Below are 26,109 nucleotides of genomic sequence, written 5' to 3'. Positions count from 1 at the left end.
TTTCCAGAGCTATATATATATATATATATATATATATATATATATATATATATATATATATATATATATATATATATATATATATATATATATATATATATATATACTGTGAAGTAACGAACAATGAACAGCTTTTTTCAAACTAATATTAACAAATAGAGTAACAAATATATTGCTCATGGTTAGCTTATGTTAGTTAATATATTAACACATATGAACCTTATTGGTTTGACATCCACAATAAACCGTGGATTTCAATTTCCAGCTGTCTACAACCTTATAATAAATATATATATACTGTTCTTGACTTAATGTATAATTGCATAATAAGTCCATATTATAATTATAAGCATAACAACATGAGGTTCAAATATAATCTCTTTATAATTCTCTTTATTTAAGCAGAAAATCATTCTCTACAAGCATTTCCCCACAATTTCAAAAAAGCAATAAATCATCAGCTTAGTAATAATAAACAAGACTTGTAAAAAAATGCATTTTATACGCTAATAAGCATTTTCATTTAATGTCAATTCATTTCTGTTGTTTCCACTTCACATATTTTTTCATATAAAACAGTAATGCTTAACATGAACAACAATACAAACTTCAAGAACAATGTTAAATGATATTAATATCATGAAATAGAACAGAACAGCACAGCAATTCAGTCAAAAAGTCTTCGCAGAAAGCTCTTCTTAGCTGGGGTCATTTTCAGTGAGACTGGAGCCTTGCGTTGGGTCATCTTCATTGGGACTCTCTTCAATGGCAACATCTGCCGTGGTGGAGTCATCTCCTGCTTGGGCAGGCCTCCGTGATCCAGGCAAAAATACTTGCTATTGCCTTGAGAGAGGCGAAGCAAAAGGCTTTCAGGGAGTTCCATGCACTGAGCATGGACCCAATGTCCACCTTCACCCCTGGAGCAGAAGATCATGGCAGGTCGGGTGAGCTCAGTAGAGTAGTAGGGCTCCCAGGTGTTGGGGTCCACTTGACAGGAGAGGCAGCACTTGACCCAATACCCGGTCTGAGATTCATCCTCCTCATCTTCCTCGTTGTAGGTGTCACCCTCTCCATCGCTGCTATACTCCAGCTCATGAGGTTCTCTGCCGAAGTAGAGCTCCTCAGAGTCTTCCAAAGGTGCAGAGTCCTCAAAGTCAGTGGACTCCTGGCTGCATACCTGAGCTGACGCTTCTCCATCTTGTTCCTTCTGGAAGCTCAGCTGGTAGAAATGGTAGGCATCTGGTGGGGTTGGGTTTCCTTCTGAGGGGACTGCAACCAAGGCACTTCCTTTGCCCAGGCTGCCACCAAACCAAGTTCGGCTGTGACTAATTTCGCTGGTCCACTGCGGAGGTTCGCGCGGCTCCATGTGGACTCCAACATCATCCAGGCCAACGTAGGTGCACTCCATGCGCTTCTGTGTCTCAGACTGGTACCCGCCGAAAACCATGTACTCATGATAGCCAACAGCAGTGGTTATGGCACTGGTAATAGAGAGACCCTCGTGAAGAACATTACAGGTGATGACAGGGCTTCCCAGGAGAAGCTCCACACGCAGGCGGATCAAACGAGTTGGTCGGCAATCGGAGCTGAGGATGTGACCGCCCAGGAAGTAGACACAGTCCTCTCTCGCCAGAGCAACATGAAACGACTGGCCGTCCGTGAGCTCAGGGAGGGTATGGGCCGAACTGCAACCAAACTCTAGGTCAATAAGAAAGACTTGAGGAGGACAGTCTACAACACTGTTCCAGTTCTCCGTGGTCCTTTCGGTGGGGGGCATATAGGACCTGCCGCCAAACAGAACGCAGGCGCTCTTCCCTCGGCTATGGATCACGCTGAGGGTGTGGCCGTATCGAGCGCTAGGGACGTCTCCAACGAGCTCTTTCTCTTGACATCGCAACGTGACTTTACGATTACATCCTCTGCTGTCCACACTCAACATGTAGAGACTTGAAGACAGTTCATTGTTGGGTGTTCGGCCACCATGTATGAGGTAGCATTCAGGGCTGCCATCATGCGGCTCAAAATGAGCTACGGCAGGACATCGAAGAGGAGGGAGATAACAAGAGTTGTTTGAAAATGAAATGGCTCGCAGCTTAAGTTCTCCATTTTTTATACGTACACCAAATACACCAGTTGGACATGAGCGTCTCGGCCAGCCTTTTTGACCAAAGAGGTAAACATCCCCCTCCAGCTCTAGTAAGGAGAAGCCTGGTTGCACAAGGCCAGAACAGTTCACAGCAGTCAGAGGCTGTAAGGACATCTTTTTACAGGGAGCTGTGTAAAATATAATTTAAAAACATATTATGATTATTTTTTAAAACAACAATATTTTATGCTGAAATAAAATATTACATAATAAAATTAGGTCAGCTGCACAAAGAATGAATTCTGAATAGTATACGATGCACTGAACTTAAAATTTGTATGAAAAAAAATTGCGGAACCATATAACCCTTTCCCTGTTTCCATAACAACAGAGGAACATTCCCACAGGAAACAAGTTGTAGTTTTCCTTATGACCGTTTCTCTAAGAGAATCGCGTTAAGCTTACAATTAAAAGACTACATTACCCAGCATTCAGTGCGAACCAGGCGTTTCTCGTTCTACATTTAAACGGTACGTCTGAGATATTTTTTATAAGCGTTAAATTCTTCTGTTCTCCTACTGTCTCCTAACAGTTAGCAGCGTTTCTCCCTTTTACACTTTTTAGATTCGTTTTAATGTGTCTATTAGGTAGTCAGATTAGATTTTTTTTATTAAACAAGTAAGTTAGGCTAACGTAATCAAACGCTGGTTGTCAACACTAGTGCTACACTACAACAAACAAATTGAAAATACAACAATATTTTGAATCACAGTATATACTTTAATAATGATATTATAAAATCCCGTATTTAACTAGGCCTAACGTTACGTTTTTATTTTAATTCTACTCTGTATGGGACCAGAATACCACAAACGTCTTTAAATATTCCATAGGTGTTTCAAAATTCATCCTAATAATATGTATATTTCTTACCTCCTGGTCAATGCACTCCGAAATCTGGGAGCTGTTTGGTGCTGCTAATTTTTATTTGAGATATTACAGCAAATGGTTTAGTGACAGAGGTTCAGTGTTTGTGAAGGTTGACTGGCTCATCTTGAGGTTAACTGCCTGTAACTGCTGCTAACAACAGGTGTTTGAACGCAACTCGCACAAGTTTGAATGAAAACAAGCCCAAACTGCATCATTGGCTTGTGTATTAAAGTGGACTTTATTTTTGTGTTTTACAGTTCATTTGATGATTCATTCACTTTGAAATGTGCAAATCAGCTGGGTTGTATGCAAGTACGGTATGCATCTCCCAGATGTCACTTTCATCTTCCAAATTACACTTACCATGGTGACAATATGTATAATGTAGATTGATTGTTGGAACTAACTAACTAATATATATATATATATATATATATATATATATATATATATATATATATATATATATATATATATATATATATATTACTAATATATTTTGTTTCCTTATAACTCAATTAAATGTCTCATTTGTTAAACAATAACATTATAAAAAACAATATAACTTACATATAACTCAAATAACTTGAAAATAAACATCAAATATCGTTAACACTTTACAATACAGATGCACTAATATGTATTAATACATGCTTAAAATGCACAGATGATCATGTTATTGTATGACTCATTAAGAACTAAACCATTTATTAATGATTACTTAATAAAGGTTCTATAGGATTAATAGATAAATTAATATATGAATTGTTATTAATTAAATGTGTTATAATGTATTAACTTCTCAATAACATGTAGTATTAAAAGTTGATCCTCTTCCTCTCCTAACGCAGTTAAACTATGGCAAGCCGTTTTAGCTAAAAATGTTAGGCTGTGTTCACACTTGACATCTTTTTCAAGCTGCCAGCGTCTGTTTTACATTATAATCCTATGGAGTAAACAGTGTTTTCAAAAAAGTCATGAGCGATTTTTTTTAAACGGCAACGTCTTTTTATGCAGCTCAGTAGTGTTGTCACGATACCAAAATTATGACTTCGATACGATATCAGACTAAAATATCGATATATCGATACTAAATCGATACCACAGTAAATAAATAAATAAATAAATAAATAAGATAAGATAAGATGCTTAATATGACAACAGAACTTGTTATTATTCATTGTTATTTTTTACTAAAAATTTATGTGGCCAGCATGTTCCTTAGGGTTGGGCATCGTTTTGATTTGAACAATTATTGATCAATTGATCAATTACTATTAAAATTATCTCACAAATGTTTGCTATCTCAATGTATTTTTTACAATGGGGTAATTGTGTTGCAATAGCTTACACACAGCACAAGAAAGCTTGATTTCGAATGGTAAATTGAATTTAAAAAGACGAGTAAACAGTAATAAAATAAGAACAAATGAACAGATTACAAACAATAGCACAAATAAATGCAATAGAATAGAAGATACAAATTAAATAGACTGCTTTATTTTTTCAGGTAGGTCTAACATTCAGATAAGAAACTGAATAAAAATATGCACAGTAATTACATTTAAAACAACATTGGATAATGTTCTTTGTAAAAAATTCAATAGCGTACAGATGAAACTATTAAAGTTACACAAGTTGATCAGTCAAGAGCAGTTGATCGTTTGTCTTTTTGTTGTTTGAATAACAAATGACTGCGGTCCCTTTAAGACTAACGGACGCATGGATCCTAAACACTGTTCCTTACTCGTTCTTCCTGAACTGTTTGCGACTGTGTTTACATTAATACTCTTCCAGATGTGCACTGATAATTCTTTGAGTGTATTTGACCAATAATATGCTGGAAAAAGAAGCAAATGTTTGCACTTGTATCATGTCAGAGGCGGCTTTATTACGGTAGGCTATGTGTGTGTGCGCTTCAGATGTGAGCACGAAATCTGCGGGGATTAGTAGAATTAATTTATGTGCAATCCCGCGCGAAATTCAGACCGATCACACACTAACACTAACACACTGTTATGAGGAAAAAGTCCAGCAGAACGCGCGTTCGCCGTGCTCAGAGGTTAACCGCTGAGTGAGAATATGCCGGTGTGTGTCAACTCGCTGACGGTCAGAGAGGAGAGCACAGCTGATATCGATACTGTAAAAACTGAGAATCGTATCGTTTCAGATATTCCAGTATCGATATATATCGAAATATCAATATTTTTGACAACACTACAGCTCAGTGCGTCTTTTAAAGTTGAAAAAGTTCAACTTTTCTGATAAAAACACCTTACGTCAAGTGCTTTTTTGACAGCTGACCAATACAAGCAAAGAGCAAGACCTGAAAGTGGAGAAGGTGCCGGTTATTGTTGTATGTATATTTTAGTCTACAATAAAAGAAAATATGTATACGATTTGCCAGGGAACAAGTTATAGCTCCATGAGACCAAAGATCAGCCGTTATATCTACACAAGACAAACTATATCTGACAGCAGATAGAAGAGCCAGCGGAACAACATCAGACATTAGAAGGCCTAGCCGAGGAATGGCTGCTCTCGGCGGGGTTAATAAGCGCTGAGCGCCGCTGATCGACTGGATGTCACAAAACGGCACATCAAATATTCAAATAGGTGCTCTCTTTAAAAATACACCACAGATTTGAGCTTTAAAGTACATTCTCGACTGAAAAAGTCTTAAAACTACATTTTGTCATAGTATTTTTAAATTAGGCTGGGTTTCGCATCAAGACATTTTGTATCGCACCACAGCACTCTTGTTGCGGCTGGTGTTAAAGAGCGCTCTGTCAATTTTTTCTACGCAGCCTTACTTGTCATAATACTAGTCAGTTATACATTAAATAGTCATTAAATTAGACAGCTCAACAATTCAATTTAATTCCAATTAGTAATGATTCCAATAATTACAGAGCTCTACAAATTAATTTAAACATGCCATTGATTTTTAATTACAGAGCTTTTGCATTTACGATGAGAAACGCTTGTAACAATTTAAGCTCAAACGGCTTGCCATAGTAAACTCTGCCTTTGTTCATGGCCACTTCTCAAACCCCAGTTGGCCTGCTTTAGACAAGGTATTTGGCGGGCCAAAAACCCTTGGTTGTTGGCCCTGACGATGCCCCAATGAGGCCTGATCAAAGCTTGGAAGTGACAGTGGAAACAAGACTTGCCTAGGCACGCACTAGCACGCTTTAGGCCCGACAGTGGAAACCCGGCTAATGACATACACTTAACAATTAGTTAATAGTCATGCATGCGTCTCAACAAGTTAAGTCATAACATAATGATACATTTGCAAATCATTAGCTAATGATTTATTAAAGCAGTCAACTGGAAGTTGAAGTACATAGCTTTTACCAATTATTGTAATTAACGTATTAAAGCCACAATATGTAATTTTTTTTTTCACTTATGCAAAACAAAGGTGTAGCTTGATGGATTTTACAGAGCTTTTATTATACCGCAGACAACTGCTTCCTCTTCTTCCGCTCATGTGTATGTGGGGTAACGCAGCGCTGTTTTATCATATTAGATACATTTGAGTGTGTTGAAAATTATGTTATAATGCTACTATGAGACACTTGTTCACACTGCAGTGAGCTGGATCGATATTAGATATGGTAAAACATGGTACTCGCGGTAAATTAAGAAAACAAGATTTAAACAATAAAACTAACTGTGTTGAGCTATATAACAATTCGTTTTCTGTTTGATAAATGTATCGAAACATTTGCTCACCTGTCTAATAAAACACATAATAGGCCTATATTAAGGTGTCTTTGGAGTTTCCATGGTTTCTAAATAAAATCGAGGGTAACGAATGTATCATGTCACTGAAAGGCGACGCACAGACACGTTCTGAGTCCTGGTTAAAATTGTTACTTTCTTTGGATTTAAGCATTCTTGGAAACATTTGGGATAATGCAAGTACACATTTACATTACATTTACATTTATGCATTTAGCAGACGGTTTTATCCAAAGCGACTTACAACTCAGGAGTACAGGAAGTGATCTGTCAAGAAGAGGCAAAGAAACGCAAAAAGTGCCTTATAGATTTGTATACTCAGAGTAGCAAAAACCAGAAAAAAGGAAAGAAAAAAGAAAAAGTTGAGGAGGAAGAGTTTAGAGTTTAAAAAAAAAAGTTTTATGATAAGATTAAGTGCTCATGTAAGAGATGAGTTTTTACCTGTCTTTTCAATGAAGCTAGTTATTCTGTCGTGCATATGGAGGACGGAAGATCGTTCCACCAACCAGGAACAGTGAATGAAAAAGTTCTGGAGAGGGTACACAAGTCATAAAATGTATAACATTGTTCTAGAGTTTTTTTGGGGGATATTTTAATCCCATCATTTTACATACTGTGCCTTTAATTTACACTATTATTTATGTTATTAAGGAATTTATACGTGATAATATTTTCTTAATAGCAAATTATATAATACATAAATATATTAATCATGTAGACTCTTTATTAGTTGCTGATGCGGTAATCATCATGGTTTAGTTCTTCATGAGTCATACATTGGGAAGTGATTATCTGTGCATTAGTTAAGCATGGATTAATGCATATTAGTGCTCCCGGATTGCAAAAAGTGTTCATATCTTTTATTGACTGAGATTGCGTCATGTTGCACAGATTTTGGGTTCTTTTAAAACCTGCATTCGACACCAAAATCACGCTCTTCGTAATGCATCTGTGACAGTGTAGCCCGCCTCAATGCAATGTGCTGTTAAAATAATCTCCTCTGTGTATCTGAGTGGTCTGTGTGCAATCAGGTTCAGTGAGGAGCAGAATGATTCACTCTCATTACACCAAATACAGAATGCGTGAGTCACGTATCACATTTTGGCAGGAGGGGTAGCTCGGATTTGTAAAAATACTCATTTCCCGCAGGCTTATATTTGCATTAACTGTTTCTGCTTGGCGGCTCTTTAAAGGAACGAGAGAAATTAGGCGACTGGTTTTGAAAGAAAGAGAGAGGGAGAAGAAGGGAACAGCTGTGCCGTTCTCATTAGCATAATGTTTTTGTGTTTCAGGGGGCTGTGCGCGTTTGCGCGAGCCCTAGTGCCGTTGCCGCTTTGCGTGTTTGTTTTGGAGGCCGAGAAGTGTGTGTGTGTGTGTGTGTGTGTGTGTGTGTGTGTGTGTGTGTGTGTGTGAGTGAGAGAACTCAAAACAAAGACCCGTAACCACTAGTGCCTGGAAGAACACTGAAAAACACAAACAGCGGAGCACCTGTGTCTGAAGAGCAGGGCCATGAAGAGCAGGCTGAGCGACTCCCCTGAGGTGCAACACACACACACACACACACAAAAAGAATTCCTCGGGCGTCTCCGAGCACATAGGAGAGCTTTATTCGTTCAAGTGCACTTACATGCCGGTGTTCACACTTACAGACGCTGTAAAATAAACCTGTTGAGTCCTGCAGCGGATTTTTGCATACGTTGTTGTTTGCAAGCTCTGTCGCAAAGACACGAAAGGGCCACCGAGACGCAAACACAACAAAACTACAATGCTTGCATTATAATGAACGAAGATATCATTTTCAGGCTACCTTATTATGATAGCTTTCTTGTGCCTGGTGGTCGTACATTAATTTTAAGGAATACATTTGTTAAAATCAACAAAACTGACTGAACTTAGCCTACCAGAGGTGGACAGTATTGAAGTTTTTTTTCTCCAAATACTTTATCAGTATTCTTATTTGGAAAACATTTACTTCACAACATTCCAAAACATAGGCCTAATATTATACTTTCTAATACAATACATTTCATATTGAATATCATTTAATAGGCTACTTAATTACATTAAAATGTAGTACTGTAACCTATACTTTTACTCAAGTAAAAGTAATTAAAAGTTTTACTTGAGTAAGTTACAAGTAAGAAGGTACTTCATTTTTTATGTAATTAAGTATTAAATATAAGAAAACTTTTATTTATGAAATGTAGTGCAGTAAAAAGTATTAAATTATATATTATGCTTTTTAATGTAGTGAAGCCCAAAGTTTTCCAAAGAAAAAACACTAATAAAGTGCATAGCCTAAAAATGTACTTGAGTAGAAAGTAAAAATACTCCACTACTCTCTGCCTCTGTTCCAGGCACGTTTTTATTATTATTTTTTATTTATTTATTTTAAGAAAAAAGTTTGTCCTGACGAACTTCCATTTTTGCTAATGCCTCATAGGCCATATAGTCTACTACTGGCTGTAAAGTTAAAGAGATAGTTCACCCAAAAATGAAAATTCTGTCATTTACTCACCCTCAATTTGTTCCAAAACTGTAAGACTTTGTTCTGCTGAACAAAAAAGAAGATATTTTTAAGTGTGTCGGCAGCAGACAGCAAACAGTTATGGAACACTTTGGGGGAAAAAATACTTTGGAAGTCAATTGGCACCAGCAACTGTTTGGTTACAAATATTCTTCAAAATATCTTCTTTTGTGTTAAACAGAATAAAGAAACTCGGACAGGTTTGGAACAACATTAGGGCAAATAAATGATGACAGAATATTTTGTATTTTTGGGTGAACTGTCCCTTTAAGATAGCCCAAAGTTTCTTGTGCATTATTTTAACAAACTTGTGTAGAAGGGTTACATCATGATCTAATCAATCTCAAATTAATTTGTGACTTTTTATTCTGTTTCACTTGAAATTCATCTACTTATGTAAATGGTTTATAAATGTCATCTCATGCTGACTTTAAACTAATTCAGTCGTCTCAGAAGCCCATGTGGAACATTTTTCAAGAATTTGTGTTAAATGTAGCATTTTGCTTCAAACTAATATATTTATTCCCACATAGAGTTCTTATGCAATCTTGCAGTAAATCACAGTGTAATGTTGGTATTATTATTATAAACTATTATAGTTTTAGTAATGTTTTGAATTAGCTTGTTTTCATTTTTAAATTTTGACAATTGTATTTGCTTTTGTCTATTATAGTTTTGAGTTTATATATATATATATATATATATATATATATATATATATATATATATATATATATATATATATATATATACATCATAAATTTATAATTATTTATTTTTTACTACTTCTTTTTAGTATATCTAAGATATTCAACTTAAACTTGTTTTATTACAGTTAGTTGTGGAGGCAACCTTTCTGGTTTTTGAAAGTAAAAAAAAAGAATATATTTTATTTAAGCTTTATTTCATTTAGTTAACAAAAGCAATTTTGCATTATTCTCAGAGGCAGATAGTAGTGTGTATTTTGACTTTGTTTAGTACATTTGTTTTTCTTTGGAAAATGGATTCCAAAACACAATAATGTACTTTTTACTGTACTAAATTTCATATTGAATATAATTGAATACTTAATTAGATAAAAAGTGTAGTACTTTCTTACTTTTACTCAAGTAAACGTAATTCAAAGTTTTACTAAAAGTAAGAAAGTACAACATTTTTTATGTAATTAAGAATTAAAGGTCAATTTAAAAAAAGGCTTTTATTTATGAAGTGTAGTGCAGTAAAAAGTACGACATAAATAAAGGTACATTGCTGTCACTGGGGCGGTACTCTAGGGTACAAAACTAATATGTACGCACTCTTAAAGTACTGATATGTACCTTTTAAGGTACTAATATGTACCATTTAGATGTACCTTTTCACTTTTGTACCTTAGGGTACCGTTCCAGTGACAGCACTTTACCTTTTTTTCTGAAAGTGCATAATGCTTTGGAATGTAGTGAAGGAAACGTTTTCCAAAAAAACTGATGATGTATGTGAGTAGAAAGTAAAATGACTTCACTTCTGTACGTGAAACAGTACACTTGCAATGATACACATTTAAACCTGCAGTTATGTAAAATGTTAATTATAGAAAATGAAGTGGATCTTTTAAAAATGGAAGGTGAAGTCAAATGGAGTACACTGGGGTTTACAGTTTACAGGACATCATGTACTGCACTTTTTGGCAAATCTGGGTATTCCGTACATGCAGAAAATGTGTATACTGTAAACAGTCTACAGTATATACTGTACATTTCAGAAATAGTACAGACATATTCCAAAAGAGAAGGAAGAGGTGTGCTAGCAGTACAGCTGACGCCTGAAGCCATGCGAGGATTTGCGCTGTATTATTGATAGAGGAGAGTAATTAGACTCTAGTGTAGCACCTGTTTCTGTCCCTGCTAATGTTGTGCCACCTGAAGAAGGCTCTCCCTGGGGCGTGTTCGTGATGAATGACATGGCGACAGCTCGGAGTTTCTGACGATCATCACGCCATTCTTCATTATATTTTAATGTCACGGCAATCACTGCCCGCCCCCCTTCCCAGCCGTCATTGATTGTAATGAAGCTGAACTTCAAAATGATAATTTCATTCCAATCAGTGCTAATGCAGCTATAATGCATATCGCCGATGATAAGTGACCTGTAAAGAAGTGCAGCCTAGCAGGATCCCTTCATCATTTTTATTTCCTCAGGTTTTTTTTATACCAATACTTCTTTTTAATTTGGCCTGGTTCAGGCTCACTGGTTATCCTCAAGGTTTGCATGGTGTACACAAATATCTCTTTTAATGTCTCTTTCTCTGTTTTTTTTTTTGTCTCGGTGTGGATAGGTTTGACAGGATGCCAGGTTTAGTTAATGGTTCAGTTGTGGATGACCATCACCAAGCCATAACTGAAGCCCTGGAGCAGTTCTGCAACTCCCAGGAGCAAACGTACGAGCAGTTCCTGTCCACCTTCACGTACCTGACCCCAGGTGAGCATACCGAGTGCCACACACATCTTATTTCCTCTGATACGTCCGTAAATCCTTCGCCTGTGGTCTTCACTGCCGTATCCCATTGCAGAGAACGTGAGGGATCCGCGTTTGACTGCTCCTAGAGGACGTGGTGAAACGTCCCACAGAGAGATGGACAGCGGCCGAGAGCGACAAAGAGAGGACAGAGTGACAGAGATGGAGGAGAGTGTAAAGCAAAGGATGGGACAGGCAAATCGCTGCTCAGCGACTGCTGATCAGGAAGAGGTTACTGCCTTATAGATTTGAACCGCTCAAACCATCAGTCTTTACTGGGAGAGATTCAGACAGACCTCTACTTCCGTTCAATCAAAGATAAAAAAAAAGTCTTCTGCATTAGCACCTGCTCTCATTAGCAAACACACACACACAACTATCTTTGTGGGGACTCTCCGTAGTCGTAATGGTTTTTATACGGTACAAACTGAAACCTACCCATCACACAAAAACTTTCTGCATTTTTACATTTTCAAAAAAACGAATTCTGTATAATTGATAAGCTTGTTTCCTCATGGGGTCATCAATTTAAGTCCCCATGGTGACACAAGTCCCATTGAGACTGTGTGCATTCAGGTTGCGCACATACTGTACAAACGTTATATTATATTACCTTACCTTAACCACAAAAAACTTTCTGCATTTTTACATTTTCAAAAAAAAACAATTTAGTCAGATTTATAAGCTGTTTTCCATATGGGGGCCGAGAAATGTCCGGATTTCGGATTTCTTTGTGGGGACATTTTGTCCTCATAAGGTAGGGTTTACCTGGACCACCGACACACGTATACGGGCTGGTTGAGTTGCGCTGCTAGTTTGTTGAAACTCGCAGTTATGGTAATGGAGTGTGACATTTTAGAAATGCACTCAAAGTGGTTGACCGATCACAGCACACCGGTCCAGTTGACCAATCAGAGCAATGTGCTTTTTGGAAGGAGGCCTAACAATTTCTTTAGAATGCAACCACATATCAGCACATTAAAATTCATTCAGCAACCATTTAGCAGTGCTCTGGCAATTTTTTGAAATAGTTTTTATAGTTTAGTTTAATTACGGTTATAGCGTGTGTTGACATCTAGCTTTTATGACCTGCTATTGCATTGTATTACATACTGTATTTCATTAAATATGAAAAGGCAGATGCGACAGACTCCCAAATATGCTCTACTATTCTTCCTCTTCTCAACTTGGTCTCACCTCCTTTGTTGCATGTTCCCGGGGGCAGAGTTTATGTTAATTTTAAGATTAGTGATGTCACCCATGAATAAGAGTGTTGTAGTCCTTACCAGCCATTTGTTGTAGTCCTAAAAAAGCAGTCTCTTTAAAATAAAATATTTGTTTTATTGTTAGCAGCTGTTAGCAGCTCCTCCCCTTTTTTTTAAACAGCCAATAGCGTTTCGTTTAGGTGTCAGTTTGACTACTAGAGCCTTTCTGTTTGGTAAAGCCAGTTTCCTCTAACTGTTTATCATCATAATCTCCTCCAAATCGCTTTGAAATGCAGCATTCTGTGCAGAATTCAAATGGGTCCGATATGTTTTGTTGTCTGCGCCGACTCGCGTGCATGATCGAGCTGTAGTCTAACTTTAGACCAGAGCCGTTGGTGTGTGTTCGCGCTGCCACGGTGCGTGAAACTAAAACCAGACTTCATTCGCCTCAACTGAAAGCATATTTACACTAAATCGTTTCCTATCGCATATATAGTGTGCTATGTGCCTTTCACCATGTAGAAATTAGTAAATGTGTGAACAACTGAACGATTTCAGCGGGTGGGGGGGGGGGCTTTAGATTCTAGAGAGCATTTTGATTGGACAGAAGATTTGACGAGAAGGTGAAGTCTGCGATGATGTCATCAAAATCTGTAATTCGTTTTAACGGAAGTGAGAGACTGTAAGTTTTGAATGGTTATATCTTCTAAATGCAAATTTTGTCATAGTTTTGGAACACACCAGCTTATTCATAACTTTAAGGCTAACATAGTCATACTAAAAGCTAAAAAATTGAAAATTGATGAAATCTAAATTTTGATTTCAGTGGACCTTTAAGCACCATTCATATTTTTATCAGAATGCAACAGCCTAGACATATCAACCATAACAACCACATATAAATGTTTAAATCCTCTCAGAACCTCTCGCAATAGCAATGCTCTGGCTCTGCTACTACCTAGCAACTACATATCAACATTTAATTTCACTCAGAACTTATTATAGCAATGATCTGGCTTTCTTGAGAATGCACCCACTAAGCAATTCACCCACTGTATCACACTGAAAATAGCTTAGAACCTCTTAGCATTCTAGCTGTGGAAAGGCACCACTCAAAGCACTAAAAAGATGGGCCATTTTTCTTTATTTCCCCTCTTTTTGGTGTATTTCTTCCTCAAGACTTTTGGAATTCTCCTCTCAGCGTATTGAATGGCTTCATTGCGATGTGTATTTTGCTTATCTGTGTCTGTGTGTGTGTGTGTGTTTGAACGGTGCTTAAGACTCCCGCCTGGCTTGCGTATTGATCTCAGTGGGGCTCTGGCGAGCCACAGCACCAGTTACTGTCAATAACGCAAAGCACATCAGCCAACATCCCAGGCCAGTCAATGCTAAAAAAAGCCTCCGCATTATTCAGCTCCCCGCCACCCAGAGAGAAAAACAGCTGTATTGATTATAATGTTGTTTTGATTGTAATCACACCGATTCACATAGCTGCAGTCCTTGCAGAGCATCGTTAAATGAAATGAGATAGTGAGTTTATGACTGTGTGTTTGTATAGGTGCTGTTGGATGCCGGTTGTGTTGGAGGAAGACTGGGCGGCCCATCAAGCTCTGCTCCTGATAGACCTGTAAAGGTAAACTGTCGGGACACTCAAAACCTAACAAGCTACTTAATGAGACGTATTTTAAGGTTTAAAACGACATAAAATAGCTTGTTTTCGATATACCAATCAGGCATAACATTATGACCGGTGAAGTAAATTTCAATGATTATCTCTTTAGCACTGCACCTGGCTATTTTATTAATGTTTGTGTGTATAAGCTCATTAGAATATATTATAAGCTAGTACTAACATTCACATATTGGAATAAATTGAGTCAAAACTTCAATCTAATAAAAAATAACAATTTTGCTTAAAGGGGGGGGTGAAACACAGTCAATCTCATGTCAATCTTGAGTACCTATAGAGTAGTATTGCATCCTTCATATCTCCGAAAAGTCTTTAGTTTTATTATATTTATAAAAGAAATATGGGCTGTACCGAGTCTTTCCGGAAAAAAACGAGCGCCTGGAGGCGTATCGAGTGGGTGGAGCTAAAGAATGACAAGCGCACAAAGCGGTGACGTCCTCAAGCGTGGAGAAACCCGTGGCTATCTCAGCTAATAGATATATGATCCAGAATCATTCGGAGGCTGAAATAGAAACAGCAACAGCAGGACGTCCGTCTCTGTGGTATGTACTGTATTTAGTGGCCTGTCAACATTTTTGTGTGTTTACTCGCAGTTTATGAGGACATGATTCGGTTTATGGACTATTGTATGTGACTAAACCTTAGCAGTAGCAAGCAAAACGGTTTTGCACGTCAGACTAGTGTAACGTTATACATAGAACAACAATGGAGTCCGTTGTCGTTTACTAATATTTACTCACGTGACGATAGCCAACAGCATAGACATTTGAAGCAGTTTTACTCACCGACCGTGAACCTTTATCGCTGGGACCGCTCCGTCAAAAACACACTTCTTTGGTATGATTTGGTAAAGTCCTGACAGGAGTGAACGGTGGAGATCCACTTTTGCGACGCGATGAAGCGATGTTGTGAAGCTTCCCGTCATTTCTGCGTTCAAATCGGTTCAAATGCAGCGCTGCCTTCCCGGAATGCTGTGCTGAAGCGTTGAAGTCCCTCGACGTCAACCATAAGAATAAAGTGGAGCGCGGCGCGCGACATAAGTGTTCACGGACGACTGGATCTGCAGCTGAGAGAGTGATTATGGGCGTGCATTTCCTCTCTCGCTCTAGTCACGCGCGCACACCCTACCGGGAGAAGAGCCCGTACGGCCCATACAAGGACCTTCCGTTCTATTAACGTCAAGTCGACCCATACTCGAAAAAAACTCTCCGAAACTTGTGAGAAACCGGAAGGAGTATTTTTAACACAGAAATACTCCATCAAACATTAGTCCAACATTAGCTTTTGAAACTTTGTCCATGTTTAGGATGGGAATCCAAGTCTTTAATAGTGTAAAAAGCTCAGTATGCATGAAACAGCATTTCACCCCCCCTTTAACATTTGTGTTACGCATTTCAACCTCAGAACTATTGGGGTCAAGACTTCAGTCAAATAAAAAAGCTAATTAGATTTTGTAAAGCTAACCATAACATTATACTTTGTTGGACTTATTTATTTGTGTAGTATTGATTTTCAAACGAATTAGCGTATGCTAAGATAATGTTAAAATGTTGGAAATAGTCGATAATTAAATTGAATAAGAAGACTTTTACATAATATTTGCCTGTGGTATGCATTTTAAGTTGTATGCAAAGCTAATATTAACATTAAACTTGTTGGAATCAGTTGAATCAAGACTTTATAATGACTATTTTACATAAAATAGTACATTTTAAGATCATTGACATATGCTAAACTAACCCGTTAAACTGAACTGTTGTCAAAACTTAGCTACATGCTAATATCAAACTTTATTGGAAATGATTGTGAGCCGAAACTTCAGTTTAATACAAATGTATTATTTGACCTAATATGTGTGTGCTAGGTCTATGTTTTTATGCTTATTAAAGCAATGTGTTGTTATCTTAGCAATATGCTAACAAACTATATTTACATTTGCTGTGAATGCTCTTTTGTGTGGAGCTAATTCTAATCAATTCTAAAATAACTATTTTTTTCCCTTTCCCTGGCAGTTTGATAATTATCTGGGAGATTCGGAGGATGAAGAGGAAAATGTTGATGCTACAGGTGTTTATTTCTTGAAAACTTACATTCAAATTGTCACTTTACAGAGATTCAGTTTAGTTTAGCTACTACAGTGGCCTAGATGCACAGTTTTTTTCTTATGGAAAGCACATCATTGAGAATCATCTTTTTCATATTTCACAACAGCTTCAAATGGAATTGGATCCATCACAAATTCACATCAAATTCACATAATACACACTGACGTGTTGGCATCACCTGTATAGTTGTATTTTAAGCGCAGCATGCTCGCATACATATTCTTTTCATGTCCATATGTAAGGATTGCATATGCTCACCTTACCTTTAATAGGGTTTAGTGGATATCATGTGCACGCTGTTTTTTGTAATTAGAGCTGTCATACAGCTTGATTTAAATATATTACCATTTATTACACATATTCAATGCATGCAAATTCTAAACCGCTCCCTCATCATTAGAGCCGGGGGCAAGCGTCGCTTGGCGAGGCTTAATGCTCGCTGTGCAGGCTTGTAATGATTCACTCTTTTCTACAGTGCCAGAGAGGCTCATTTAAACTCCAATGACCAGTTTAATACAAAAATAAATAAAATAGTTGGAGGAAAGAAAGCCTCTTTTGATTGGAGATGTTTATATTTCAGAGCAGGGCTTCCGTGTTTTTTTTGTTGGCTTTATCTGTGATCAGAAGTGTTAACTGAGAGGAAAGGGTGTATGTAAAAGTCATTAGGTGGTGTGTTTATAATGAGAGTCATATCCACTGAATAACAAAAAGATGCATGCTGAACTTCACCCTAATTAGCATGAATAATCATGACCCTGCTTGCTGGGCTTTGGATAAAAAAATATAATTTACTGGAAGTCGGCAGGTCGCTGTGCTGTTGGTTGTAGTGGGCATTTAGTATTCTGCATAACTGGTCATAGCTTTGGACAATTTAAATGTAAAATAAAATAAAAAAACATTTGAATTTTAATTAAAAATATATATTCATTTTGTCGCTGAAAAATACTTTGCAGCCGTTTTATTACTGCAAGTTTGCTAACTGATCTAAAATGATGACCCCCCCCCCAAAATAAATAAATAAATAAATAAATAAATAAATAAATAAAAGATAATATATTTTATATTACACAAAAATATATATTTGTTTACGGTTAGTTGCATGTAATTATGCATAATGTATCATATTTACTATAATAACTACATGTAACAAGGAGTTTTGCTGAATGTAAAAAGCTATTTATTCACCATTAAAAGTAACTAAAGCAAACTGCAAAATGTAAGTGTAAAAAAACAAGTGAATTTTTCACAACTTTAACTAACTTTAATAACCTTGATGTGAACTCTTAAGACTTACAGTACAGGTAAGCAATAATAATGGTCTTTACTTCAGGGTTCAGTGACACGCCGACCATCCGGATGAATCTTAAAATGGGTTGAGGGGAAGGCGGTTCTGTTCAAAGTGGATCAAGGCTTAAAAAAAGCGGAGGGTACCTACGGTTTTAATGAAACACGCCTCTGCATGCCGGTCAGGGAGGTTCACGGCGTGTTATAACAGCAACAGCCTTCAGATTCATTAGCTGCGTGAAGCTTCTTTCTGTGTTTCCTTAGTGAGCTGGATAATAGCCTTGTTTTTGAGACCACCTTGTTCTGAAAGCCATGGGTGCGTGGGGTTTCTTCAGAGGTGTGCAGTCCACAAACACACAGACACACACATAGTGTTGTATACACTCAAACAAACACGCAGAGATGCACGCTGTACACCCCCAGACGCCTGGTCTTTACCCGGCAGCTGTAACCATGACTTTCACTGTGCCAGTAATTAGCTGTTTAATTAACATCAGCATCAATCGAGCTCTTGCCAGGCCTTATGTCTTTCTCACTAAGCTACTGCTAAAATCCGGAGATGCAGGACATAAAAACAGATTGTTAGCACTTTAAGCCTTCCTTTATGACATAAAGTGCGAGTTCCTTTCAAATGTACTCATCCTGATGTTGTTTTAGCACATGAATCCTTGCTATTTGACATAAGTTCACTCAAAATGTTCTTTTCCTGATGTTTCTCCAAACTCATTACTCTTAATTTTTTTCTGTAGAATGTGAAATGATGTTTTGCTGAATGTCTGAGTTGATCTTTTCTAAATATAAGGCTCTAAATATAAATCTAATGTTTGTTGTCAAATCATGACATTCAAACTCCTTCTAATCAATCTCAAGATGAGTGCGAACCAATTATGTTTGACATGGGTTGTGACGTGTTTTGGTGCTATATTTGAAGATTCGACAACTTCTAAAGATATATTTTCTGAGAAGAACAGACATTTTTGTGCGCACAAGAACATTTTTCAAATCTACACATGCATGAAACTGAAACCTAACATGAATGTTTTTTTATGTGTGCATGTATAATTTTACATTTGCAAAAAAATACTTTCCTGTTTTTTTTCTTCAAAACTTAACTTAAACTTAATTGTTTCGGAATTCTCAAAATAAAAATAAAAATCTTCCCCAAAGATGAGACTTTTTCAAAATTAAAATTTCAGACTGTAAAAACGTACTTCAAAAACATGCAAAACAATTGCCTTAGAAAAACAAGTAAAGTGAAGGAGAAATTGTAGATAATATAAATAGAAATAGTCGTGCTGATAAATGATTAGTTACTATACTGTAGATCACTTACACATGAGTGCTAGTAAAAAAAGAACTTTATTGAGCACTTGATATAATTTACTTTAGATTTATTCTTGACTTAGTATAGCTACCATTGTTGTGTTTTGTATGCTGAATGTTGAAGTCTTTGTGTGACTCAAGCATGATCAACTTGTGCAAGTTTGAAGTCACAAATATAGAAGGATTATATCAACCAAATTTAAAGTTTCATAAAGAATTTATGACCTAAATGTTAGCAATAAAATTGTAAATAATCATTATACGACATGAAGGGAAGTATTAATTGTTTTTTAAAAGGTTACCTAATTTCAGATTAAATCATTAAAGGGTTATCTCGCCCAAAAATTAAATTGATGTCATTAATGACTCGCCCTAATGTCGCTTCACACCCGTAAGACCTCCGTTCATTTAAATCATGTGATTTCAGCAGTTTGGATCACATGTCCAACTGCCAAAATCACGTGACAATGGCGCTCCGAATTATTGATCGATTCATTGATTCATGACCGTTTGAATCTTTATTTGAGGTTTGAACACAAACACGGAAGACAATGCTGAATAAAGTCGTAGCTTTTGTTATTTTTGGACCAAAATTTATTTTTGATGCTTCAAGAGATTCTAACTAACTAAATGATGTCACATATGGACTACTTTGAGGATGTTTTTATTCCCTTTCTGGACATGGACAGTATAGTGTGCATACACTTAGATACGCTGTCGGACTAAATATAAAATATCTTAAACTGTGTTCTGAAGATGAAAGGCGGTCTTACGGGTGTGGAACGACATTAGGGTGAGTCATTAATGACATCAATTTCATTTTTATAACTGAACTAACCCTTTAAGTAAAGTTAACTCATGAGTGTTAGTTAGAGTCACTGCTGGATTTTACAACTTTAATGTGTGCAATTTTTTTTAAAAACAACATTTAATTTATTTGCCAAAAATGTCCTTGTCAAAAAATAAAAAATCTGCCCCTGCACAAAGACATTTTTCAAAATGTAAATTATTGGTACAAAAAAAAATTATGCACAATAAACCACTAATGTGAAAGTTTCTCGTGCCTATACACAAAGTAAGGGTTTGTTTATTTTATTTTTATTTAGTTTTCTTGGAAAGTTACCAGAAGAAAAGCGAGGGGACGTTTTTTTAGCAAATAATCGCTGAAATTTTCTTTTTCTCTCTAAAATGTACCGGCTTTAGAAGACTCACACTGTAAAAAAATATTTAGAAAAAAAGTTACCTGGTTGCCTTAAAATTTTGAGTTAATTGAAATTAAATTTTTTAGTTAATACAATGAACATTTTTTGAGATTCGACAACCTTTATAAAAATATTTGTAAGCATATTGGGTAAGTGTGTGTGTTTTATTTCTGATGACGCAGTGAATTTTTTATGTGGTTCAGATACAATAATATTTTGAGTTTCTATTTGTTAAACACATTTCCTTCATTGTATCAACTCAAATTTTTTAATTTCAATAAACTCAAAATTTTAAGGGAACCAGGTTACTTACTTTTTTTAAGTTAAACCAACAATAATTTTTTACAGTGCAGAAAATAGTAAGTCATATTGTTTTTCTTTACCGTAGCTTGACAATATTAGTCCTCACCTACTTTCATTAAATGGTAATCGCCGGCAGCACAAACATTCTTCAAAATATCATCTTTTCTGTTCCATGTGAAAAAGAAAGAATTTCAAAAAACATGAGGGTGAGTAAATAATGACAGAATATTCACTGTAAAAGAAGACACTGATTGTAAATGACTGCTGATAGACGGCTTTGCGTAAAAGATGCTGATGATTCATGAGTGTCTTGTTGTGTGTTGTCAGGTACATGTGCACTACCGGGTGAGATTGAAGAAGATCTGATAGCTGTCTCCTCTTCATCGCTCTGTCACCACACACTGCTGGAGATCTCCTCTACTTTCACAGACCAGAGGACACACACTCCCAGTGCTGCTGATATTCAGGTACACACAACAACGTCTCTCTGTCTCTCGCTCTCTCTCTCTCTCTCTCTCTCTCTCTCTCTCTCTCTCTGAGAGCAGTCAAGCTTCGGCAGATGCACTTTTCTGTTGCATTTCACAGAGTCGCTGTAAAATTCTTAATTAACCTGTAAAATGTTTTTTGTCATTCTAGGATGAAAGTGAGGAGATTGTTCCTTTCCATCTGGATGAAGGCTTTGATTATGATAACGTTGTGCTGTCTCACAAATACGTGATCCAGGAACAGAACGGACCATCTTGAGCTGTAAATGAATGTAAAAGCTTCTAACAGCTCTGATTTTACAGAGTAAAGTCCTTATGACAGTGTTCGCTCTGCAGTTTGCAGAATCTGTTCTACTCAGTAAACTGATGTTAGCATAGCTATCCTCAAAGACACAATCACATTTTCTGTAATACACAGTTCAATTTTACATTTCATTTCAGCTGCAATTAGAAGACAAACACCAAAGAAACTATAAAATCAGCACGATGTGATGTCCATAACCAATTTTTCTTCCATAAAGTGACTGACGTCTGCGTGAAGAATAATTGCTTTGATGAATCCTTCATAATATGACCAAGAGTATGTTTAAAGAGTATATAGAGTCAATTGAAATTGTATTTTGACTTTAAAAGTACTTTGCATAAACAAAACATCTGATGGTTATTCATTTTGTAGTCTGAATCAAATGTCATTGATTATTATTATTGTTATTATTTTACAGACAGCTCAGCTCAGGCACTTTCATTTTCTGACTCAACAGCTCAAATAGGCGACCTGTGGTGTAACACGTTTTTCTGATGTACTTGGAAAAGTAATTAATTGCTCGTTCTGTCTAACTGCGTTTTATTCACTGGAACAAAACGCTCAGGGACTTTCTTTCTGTTCTCCGTACAAACCTCGTAACTTGAATAAAAGCCCACAACATGCTGGTCTATGAAAAGAATCTGCCCTCCCTCCCACCCCCCTTTTTTTTCTCGACTTGATCGTTTATTTTGACATTTCAGAGAATGTCCGTATGTACCGTGAAAGAATTTTCTTGCTGTTTCCCAGCATGTTTCCTCTCATTTTCACCACCCCATCATCATTTCTCCTACTTTCAAAGTTCCTTTTCTTTTGTACCCTGTTAGCCTGTGACCCAGTGTTTCTAAAGCAACCAAAAAAAAACACCTCACCGTTCTTTTAGCTACACTAAAACATCAAGGGGATTTTTTTATTTTTCCCAAAAGTTAACTGCCTATAGAGGGAGCATTTTAATGCATCTAAATGATGTTGCCTTCTAAGATAACACATTATAATGGTGTACAGACGGCAATACTGTATATATACTGTACTATATATAATACACTGATCAGGCATTACATTATGACCACTGACAGGTGAAGTGAATAATACTGATTATCTCTTCATCATAGCACCTGTTAGTGGGTGGGATATATTAGGCAACAAGTGAACATTTTGTCCTCAAAGTTGATGTGTTTGAAGCAGGAAAAATGGGCAATCACAGTCTGCTCAGTTACTGGGATTTTCAAGCACAACCATTTCTAGGGTTTACAAAATAAGGAGTGAAAAGGGAAAAAATCCAGTATGCAGCAGTCCTGTGGGCAAAAATGTCTTTTTGATGCTAGAGGTCAGAGGAGAATGGGCTGACTGATTCAAGCTAATAGAAGAGCAACTTTGACTGAAATAACCACTCGTTACAACCGAGGTATGCAGCAAAGCATTTGTGAAGCCACAACACGCACAACCTTGAGACGGATGGGCTACAACAGCAGAAGACCCCACCGGGTACCACTCATCTCCACTACAAATAGGGAAAAAAGGCTACAATTTGCACGAGCTCATCAAAATATATACAGTTGAAGACTGGAAAAATGTTGCCTGGTCTGATGAGCCTCGATTTCTTTTGAGACATTCAGATGGTAATAATCCTTTAGGTGAGTGTATAAAGCAAATTTGCCTGTGAACGCTTTATATAAATACAATATAGGGTATGATTTTACTGCAAAATTCAACATATTGACACAAAATGATAACTGCAAATCCATGTTTTGCTTCCTGGAGTTCAGTTGTTTCTGTGAATTGCAGTGATCCATTTGCTTCCTTTTTCTGTAGCATTCTAGCCTGACAAGCCAGACCCACATCAAGATGTTTGGTCTGGAAACTCACCATAGACAGGGCTCAATCCAAGGGGCAGGATAAACGGTTGTCTTTCAAACTCCCTCTGCACATGATAGGATAGCGCTACACCAACCAGAGCAACGAAGGTGAAGCAGAGCTCGCTGACTGATTAAACATTCGCCGTATCCGGTCGGCTAAACTCTGAAAACATCTTCCCTTTTTAAGAATGACTTCAGTGCCGTTCTTTGTTCTTTTCTCAGAGAAAAGCTTAACTCCAAGTCTTCCAGAGTCGCGGTCAGAGCTGATTCGAAAGACCACCGCCGTTCGCCAGGTTCTGTGTTTACTAGAAGCACACAAACGCAACTCGGCCGTCGTCATTATGGCCCCGCCCGCTGACTCTATACACGATGTGATTGAGCCGTCCAGATTCTGAGGAATACAGCTCAGATGGGTATTGAGAGTTCCTAGACGACACTTGCGGGCAAATTAAATTTGCTGCCACTAGGGTGCGTCTAGATTTCTAAGCTAGTAGCATTTGGCAGTCTGTAAAAATATACTTCAGATTTCTTGTCAAATCAGTTTGTACTGTCAATCTCAGAGCTCTTTCCCATTTTAGACACGCTTTGTGTTTTTCGTGGTCTTTTTGCCACTCAGTGGTCATAACAGCAACAACTCCTGTTGATGGTTAAGTAGTTAATAGTGATAATTGGATCCTAAACTAAAGTGTTAGTGTTACCCATTTTTTAATATTTTGATTAATGATTCTTTTTTTATAACAATGTGCATTGACAAATAGTAAAATTTTACTGTTTTACCCAAGCAGCAACCTCCCCCAGTTTCTGTTGAAGCCAATACGGAAGTAACTTAAACTATAATTCGTCGACTGACCACTAGGGACATGCTCCAGAAGGGAGCAGAATTTCATTGAGCCCCATGTTAAAATTTCCAAATTTCCAACAGAAAAAAACATGTTTACAGTCTGGTACAAATTCTGGTTTTGGTCTAAAACAGCTAATTTTGCCCTTCATGACAACTGTGAGACATTCGTTTATATTTATTAATCTTTAAAGTTCTGCATAATTAAGGGCATGGCCATTTTGAGTGACAGGTGGACCGGCCATTTATCCGCTGTCTGTTAGTCATTGCGTCACCTAAGCTCCGCCCACATCCCGCCTCTTTGCCCATTTTCTGTTATTCGGGAGTGACGCGACATGACACGCTACTAAGATGGCAACGGCCAGCTCATCTCTACTTTATGCTTCAAAACTGCTCTGCAGAATCCTATGCATGGGTGACCCCAAAATGTGTGTAATTATACTTTTTGGACTAGGCCTATTTCACTGTTAGCTTAGCGACATGTTAACATCAACCAAAGCATTGTGACATTGAGACATAAAGATGGTGCACTCGTTCATATATCGCACCGATCAACGTTAGCGCCTTATGCACTGTTTATGCTCCCCGGACACTGATTTTTTTGTTGGAGAAGTGTCCGATGTCATTCACGTTTTTTTTCCCGTTGTCAAATCAAATGAATGGAGAGACGGGCCTTCCGTTGTAGTGATGGTTACCTTGATTAGACTGACAGCACAGTTGATTGGGGGTTGCCTAGCAACATAAAAAACGACACTTCTCTTTTCTGAAAAAAAGAAGCTAATGAATAAGGCAATGCGTTGCACCTCATGTTTTCAGATCTGGAAAAACATGCATTCTGTCTGATGGGGCTTTTCTAGGGCTGTGTCAGAAATCTTTTTTTCGAATACGTAATGTTGGTGTACTGTTTTTCACGTGCTATATGGTAGGGAACTATTTGATTTTGCGGCAGTGTTCTTAGATGCACGCTAAGGACTGCACATTCACATTGGCTGCCCCATCCTGTGTTAAGTCATGATTTGAGCATTTAGAAACAACATTTATGCTTTTGTCGTATTTCATTGGTGATTTAAAATAGGAAATTAAATCGCAAGCTTAGTGAACAAAATTGGAGAATTGGATGTTTCCCCCATTCAAAGAGATAGGAGTTGTACACTGTAAAAAAAACGGCAAATTTTGAACTTTTGCAGTACAATCGACTTGGATGTTTAAGTTATTTCAACTTAAATTATGTTAAACTGACTTTAAAAAATGAGTTACATCTTGTATAACTAATATTTTTTTTAAACATTTCTTAACTTATTTTGATGAATTGAAACAATGTAAAAACATATGTTGTCATAAATTATTGGACATATTTTTTACAGTGGACTGAAATTGCTGCCAGAGAGGCGTTTCAAAGATGGCCGCCGAGTGAAACCTGTGAGATCTGTGGCTGTTAATTAAGATACCACGTTAGAAGATGTCACTGTTTATGCAGTTAGCAGACTAGTCTTGAGTTTTAGAACAGAGCTAAAGTGTGCATATTAAAGTGCTTTCGGTCACTGCAGCCATGCATTTTTAATGTCTGCTTCTGTCATGCTAACTAATTGGTGGACATAAGGGTTGAAATCGAGACCTTTTCAGTGCACTGTGAAAAGATTATCGGATTTTAAAAGTTAACATGATTGTCAAAATAGATAGCTGACAGAGAAGCTGTTATGAATATTTATGGTTTCAGGGTTACACAAATAA

The 26,109-nt window shown here is 37.0% G+C and overlaps 2 protein-coding genes across 3 annotated transcripts; one reads left to right on the top strand and one right to left on the bottom strand.

The window, feature by feature from the left end:
- Nucleotides 1-376: 376 nt before the first annotated feature.
- Nucleotides 377-3,364, bottom strand: rag2 (recombination activating gene 2). Its single transcript, XM_067435948.1, has 2 exons — nt 3,020-3,364; nt 377-2,274 (listed from the first exon to the last, which is right to left on the bottom strand). The coding sequence occupies exon 2, from the start codon at nt 2,258-2,260 to the stop codon at nt 668-670; it is 1,593 nt and encodes a 530-aa protein (XP_067292049.1). The 5' UTR covers nt 2,261-2,274; nt 3,020-3,364; the 3' UTR covers nt 377-667.
- iftap (intraflagellar transport associated protein) lies at nt 2,572-22,286 on the top strand. 2 transcript variants are annotated; one of them, XM_067435951.1, is made up of 7 exons: nt 2,572-2,616; nt 11,608-11,750; nt 11,842-12,017; nt 14,550-14,624; nt 16,694-16,748; nt 21,226-21,365; nt 21,535-22,286. In XM_067435951.1, exons 2-7 carry the CDS (start codon nt 11,618-11,620, stop codon nt 21,640-21,642), a joined length of 687 nt encoding a protein of 228 aa, XP_067292052.1. In that variant the 5' UTR covers nt 2,572-2,616; nt 11,608-11,617; the 3' UTR covers nt 21,643-22,286. The 2 variants fall into 2 exon arrangements, with proteins under 2 accessions (XP_067292052.1, XP_067292050.1); XM_067435949.1 differs by lacking the exon at nt 2,572-2,616 and adding an exon at nt 8,059-8,305.
- Nucleotides 22,287-26,109: the final 3,823 nt, after the last annotated feature.

Source organism: Pseudorasbora parva, chromosome 25 (assembly GCF_024679245.1).
Source record: "Pseudorasbora parva isolate DD20220531a chromosome 25, ASM2467924v1, whole genome shotgun sequence".
Lineage (NCBI taxonomy): Eukaryota > Metazoa > Chordata > Actinopteri > Cypriniformes > Gobionidae > Pseudorasbora > Pseudorasbora parva.
The sequence above is the reverse complement of the archived record's forward strand: the minus strand, read 5'-3'. Positions and strand labels throughout refer to the sequence as shown.